Genomic DNA, 6,000 nt, shown 5'->3' with positions numbered 1-6,000 from the left:
CTAAGGAAATGAAAATGGCTGGAGATGCATGTGAGGAGTACCAGAGTGCTGGTGTCCATGCTGTGATAGTGACTGTGCAATCTTCTTGTATGTGTAGATCTTTGTAGCGTGGTAAGCTGCCTGTCTGAGAAATAGATAACTAGGTTAATCTATATTAAGTTTTGCCAAGCTGATGTGACAGAAGAACAACAACACCCAGATTTCCATTTATTAGCAATAGAATACTTGACAGTATGAACCATGACACCGATAGAGAAAAGGGTAGTGAGTGAAGTCAGGAGTGCTGACGGGTCAGGAGAAAGTGAGAGGCCCCAATGAGACTGACACACTGGGGGAGCAGGACTTTACACCTCAGGGTTCACCTGAATATTCAACTGTGGATGTCATCTGCTACAATCCTTCAAGGGAGAATTCATCAGTCAGTCAGATTCAATCACTAGAGACAAATATTCAACATATAAACATCTTAAAGATATACAAGTTTATTTCTCACAGAAAATAATTCTGGAATTGGGCAATAGAGTATTTCAATGATGTTGTCAAATACCCAAGCTCATTCTGTCTTTTCTATCATCCATGTCATTTTACATGGTCATAGATGTGTTTTGAGTTCCATCCATGATGAAACATTATAGCCAGCAAAAAATAAAGGACAGAAGGACACAATTTCCCTTAAGGACACATTTCAGGAGTCATATAGGATAATTCACCTTACAATCCGGGGCCATCATGTGGTCACATGCAGCAGGGGAGGTTAGGAAATCTAACATTTGTATTAGGCTATCCTAGGACAAGGCAATAATGAGAGGAGTCTAACTAAGGGAGAAGGAGGAATTGATATGAGGGAAATCATCAGTGTCTCAGAGCTTCATTTTGAACATGAACCAGTAAGAAGAAGGACAAAATCAGTTTGTGTCATCATTGGGGCCCAAAGTAATACTTTCTTACGAGAGTTAATTAGGAATATCAATTAAAACATCAGACGTTCTTCTTATTCTTTAACCCGGCAGATGGTTAGGGAGCCTGAGTCAGACGACCAAAGCCTGAAAAGAGGTTTTAGGGCACCATAGAATGTGTTCTTGGGAAAGCTGAATATGTGGGACCCATCTGTCATGTTATAGAAAGATACATCTCCAGCCTCATAATCCAGGAATATCCCCAATTTACAGAGTCTTTGTTTTAGACTAAGAGGGGTTTCTGGGGAAGTGAGGGCCCAGTACGCCCCCTCATAGAGCCTGATGGCCCAGAAACCATTCTGTGGAGACATAGTAACCCTCCCTTTCCTCGTGACATTATCCCTACAAATTCCCAGGTCCCAGGAATGTGCATTCCCAACCTCCACCTCCCAGAAGGATCTCCCTATCCTGAGGTCCAGCTGACCCAGCACGCAGGGAAGGGAGTCGAATCTCTGTGTGGAGTGGGGTAGATCTTGACAAGGCTCTCGCCAGGTTACTCGTTTCCCATCTTCACACAGGAGGGCAGGATGGGCAGTGCCTGCATCCAGAGTCACATGTACTGCAAAGACAAGTGGACCACCATGTTTTCAAGGAAGGTCTCAGTTACCTGGGCCAGAGGGTCCCCATTCTGTGAGATCTGCTCTGGCCCTGGGTAGCCCCAGCTCACCTCCACCCATCTTTCCCCAAGGTCACCCCACAAGGATCAGGGTCCCTCCGGGACCATCACAGACCCACCAGCTTCAAACTCTTCTTTTCTCCAATCTGAAAGGAACAGAACAAATGAACACCAGGACCCAACATTTGAAAGATAAGCTGCCTGTCTGTCCAGAATTCTATGAGTATAAATTCCCTGGGATTAATTCAAGATAATAGAAGCCAAAGATAATACTCTGTAATATACTAGAGGCTCTTGTACCATCTGCTAAATTATGTCTGACTTGAAGATCTGACCCATTCTTATGCGCTCCTCACCCAACATTCCTACAGGATGAATATCTATAATCTATTTAGGATGTTTGAGAGTAAATAGGGGATATGGTGAGTCTGACCAAATAACTTATTTTTTGCTTTAGTTTCCTAAATTTTTAGCAGATGATGAACACTGTACCTGTACTTAAGACAATATGAGATGAAATTAATAAATAAAATCTACTAAAATGTAATGTTTTAAACACATTCTTATCTGTTAAAATATTGAATAATCTATTGAATTCATGGAATGTATACTTTGGGGCTCTTTGATTTTCAGAATTGCACACACAAAATTCATCTAAAAAATCTTTGATAAGATTTTTTCATCACAGTCCATGTCACTCACCAGCATATAATGGCGCCTTCATCCAAACTGCAAAAGAAAAAAAACAAAAACAAAACAGGAAGCCTTAGCTTTGTTCCTTTCCTGTTTTCTCTCTTTATCTTTCCATTTCTCCCCGTCTTTGTCCCATTTCTTCTGAATCCTTTGAACTTGGTCCTTCTGTCTTCTATTACATCCAAATCTATTTTTTTCAAGCATGATAATAGTGTTCAGGTATAGGAAAGATGGAAACACAGAAGCAACAAAAGGTGGGAGCCACAGGGAGGAGTGGAAGGAGGGAGCATAACATGAAGACAGGAAGGAAGAAAGAGGAGAGGAGAAAGGTCATGCAGGATCACATGCGGTTTGCTGTTCAGAGAGAATTCATTTACATTTAAAAAGAAGATGTTTCAAATGCTGCTCTGTCAACTATAGACACTTGGTTGTACTTCTGCCTACTCTCCTACTGCTATCAGGGCAGGACCCGAGTGACAAACGAATGGAGCTTTCTGAGAAGAAGCGTTACTCACCCGACTTAAATTGAGCCTTCCTCTCAGCTGAGATAAAAGATACAAACACACAAATATGAGACAGGTTTCCTCAACTTCATTAAGAAGATGCAGTTAAAGCCATACATTCAACAATGTTTGTGTCTACATATTGGCCAGGTAATGCCCATTACAAAAATAATGAAAGAAATCTCTAACGTTTGTTCCATCTGAAAACGTCTCTACAAATTAAGAATACATGAGGACTTAAATAATTCTTATAAGGGGATAGGAATATCTTAGAAACTGGCTTTACACTTTAGAGATAAATTGTCAATTAAGTTAAATTGAGTGAAAAACACATGTATAAAAAACCCTGAAGGAAACGTAATTTGTTGAATTAATAATTAAGTGAATAAAAATAAAAATTAAGAGGAGTAATAACCAAGAAAAATAACCAGGCAAAATCATGCAAAACTATTTATGTACCATAGGTAACTTGAGAATATGGTCAAGAGAAGCAAGTCTTAACATTATATTTGACATGAGTCTAGACCAGCGGTTCTCAACCTGTGGGTCATGACCCCTTTGTCGTAGAACGACCCTTTCACAGGGGTCACCTAAGACCATCCTGCATATCAGATATTTACATTACGATTCATAACAGTAGCAACATTACAGCTATGAAGTAGCAAGGACAATAATTTTATGGTTGGGTCACAACATGAGAAACTGTATTTATTGTTTTTTAGTTTTTATTTTTTAAATATATTTTATTGATTTTTTACAGAGAGGAAAGGAGAGGCATAGAGAGTTAGAAACATCAACGAGAGAGAAGCATAGATCAGCTGCTTCCTGCACAGCCTCTACTGGGGATGTGCCCGCAACCAAGGTATATGCCCTTGACCAGAATCAAACCTGGGACCCTTCAGTCCCCAGGCTGACACTCTATCCAGTTAGCCAAAACAGCTAGTGCATGAGGAACGATATTTAAAGGGCCAGAAGGTTGAGAACCACTAGTCTAGACAAATGTGAAGAATGCCAGCATAGAAGGAACTCTCTCACTCAGTAGTTTTGGAGTTTGAACCCTTCCATTAAGAACTAGGAGAACATCACACATAAAACAATAGCTCTCCATCTCAGAGCACATGGGGGAGTGGGGGAACCCAAGTTAAAGGAAGCTTTCTATGTAATGGAATAACTGCATTACCAAATTATAATAGCATATCACCAATCTTATAATAACATTATGGTGTATATTCAGAAGGTAGAAGCCCAAGAATATATCAAAGGGAAGGAAAGGGGGAAAAGAGAATGATATTTCTAAGGAATACATCAATAAAAAGAATGTCAGAAAAAAGTTACCAAGTTCCTTCTGAAGTTTTTCTGAAAAGTAAAATGGAAAAAAACACTCATGTAAATGTTGAGAAAACCAATACAGAAAACAAAAATGAGTTAACATTTTTTGGTGTACAGAAATTTAGCAGGATGAATGTAATCAGAAAAAACAAACAAGCAAAAACAAAAACTAGGTAATAAAAAAAGCACATATTTATCTTAGAAAAATGAAAGGAGAATGAATTTTCATAATTGACTGAATAAAAGAAAGATGGTAAAAATGTGACAGACAGATAAATAGGATTTTATTACATAAGTATTTTCTTTATGGAAATTTTTAAGGATATAAGTAATTCAAGGTTTAAACCAAAATATGGATTTAACAAAATAATGTAACAACTGTTATTTTCATAATAGTGTATTGAAATTGAGTTTTAATTGTGCAAATCTTTCTATGTCGTGTTAAACAAGATGTCTTTATTGAAAACATTGCTGGTATAATTAATGGTAATTAAATTATATATAGAAGTCCTGAAAAAATATTTTTAGACGATATAACCACCATTGAGAAAGTTAATACAAATCATTTTCGGTAAAATCATTTTGTAAGTCTGATGATTTCTAATTCTTTATATTTAACTGAATTGCAATCAAATTTAATTTAGTTTTCAGTTGATCGGACTTTCAAAATTAGCTTTAAAAACGTGTACTCTCTGATTTTATTATCTACTGCAGAAGGTATAAACATTTGGCCCATTAACTTACATATAAGTAGAAAATTTCCCAACACATAATTTTTCTGATAAACAAACTAGAGGCCTGGTGCACAAAATTCATGCACAGGTAGGGTCCCTAGGCCTGGCTAGTGATCAGGGCCAATCAGGGCCTTCTGGCTGCCAGCCAGGGCCTTCCTTCCCCTGGGTGCTGGCTGCTGGCTGCCGACGAGGGCTTTCCTTTGTTCCACGCTGCTCCCTGGTGGTCAGCGCACATCATAGCGAGCAGTCGAACTCCTGATCAGTCGAACTCCGAAAGGGACAAGTTGCATATTAGCCTTTTATTTATACAGATATACCCCTTGTGAAAATACACCCCTTAATTTATTTCTTTAAATTAAGAAATTAAAATTTGAGAGGAGGTGGACAGAACCTGTTCTGAGGTGAACACCATCAATCATTTCTCTTTCATTGGGCCTTCATATTTTTTTAAATTAAAAAGCAAACATGTATTCATATATGAGACAGGTGCTTAAACAGTGATGATGAGTAAAGGCAACACTGTTTCTGATGCACTAATCGTATAAAATCTCCTATGTACATTAAAGAGATATATATGAAAGACTATTATTAAGGAAATAAAAAATTACAATTGAAATTGTCATTGGAAAAGGAGGATATTAAACAATTAATGATTGTTATGTTTTTTTTTAAAAATCCAAGGTCATTGTGTCTTGTGCCCTTAACATAAAAAATCTCAATGAGAGTTATATTGCTTTTTAACATGTCTTAAGGTATGTAATTATTCTTAAAATGCAGTCTGTAATTTGATAACTGTGTCAATAAAAATGCAAAAGAACAAAATTGACATGGTTGGATAAATTTAAAGCCAAAAAATTTTGCAAAATATTTAGATACCTTGGAATACCTGGGCCACGATCACATTTTCAAGGGGAGTATATAAGAGTGATGCTCCAGTTCACACTTGATTAATAAATGATATGAAATATAATAATAAAAGGCCAAGAGGTGTCATGACCAAAACGACCAAACAACCGGTCACCATGGGGTGCATGGAGCACCTCTCAAGCCCTCCCCCCACCCACTCACCAGGCACCAGAAGCATCAGCAGAGCATAGCGGGGCACCAGCACTGTCCATGGAGCATGTAAGGCATTGCGTGGCAGCGGACATGGCCCTGATGGCAGGCTA

At 38.1% G+C, this 6,000-nt stretch overlaps 1 protein-coding gene across 1 annotated transcript in view; it reads right to left on the bottom strand.

Annotated features, from left to right (window-relative positions):
- Nucleotides 1–256: 256 nt before the first annotated feature.
- LOC118679478 (butyrophilin subfamily 1 member A1-like) overlaps nt 257–6,000 on the bottom strand; it is a 74,039-nt gene continuing 68,295 nt past the window's right edge. The window contains exons 10-14 of the mRNA XM_036356258.1: nt 4,104–4,124; nt 2,781–2,807; nt 2,275–2,301; nt 1,692–1,718; nt 257–1,515 (exon numbers count right to left, since the gene is read on the bottom strand). Coding sequence (XP_036212151.1) covers nt 992–1,515; nt 1,692–1,718; nt 2,275–2,301; nt 2,781–2,807; nt 4,104–4,124 — 626 coding nt within the window. The 3' untranslated portion in view covers nt 257–991. The remainder of the gene's footprint in view (nt 1,516–1,691; nt 1,719–2,274; nt 2,302–2,780; nt 2,808–4,103; nt 4,125–6,000) is intronic.

This window comes from Myotis myotis, unplaced genomic scaffold (genome assembly GCF_014108235.1).
Source record: "Myotis myotis isolate mMyoMyo1 unplaced genomic scaffold, mMyoMyo1.p scaffold_m19_p_26, whole genome shotgun sequence".
In the NCBI taxonomy this organism is placed as follows: domain Eukaryota; kingdom Metazoa; phylum Chordata; class Mammalia; order Chiroptera; family Vespertilionidae; genus Myotis; species Myotis myotis.
Note: the sequence above shows the minus strand (reverse complement) of the source record. Positions and strands in the feature narration are given on the sequence as shown.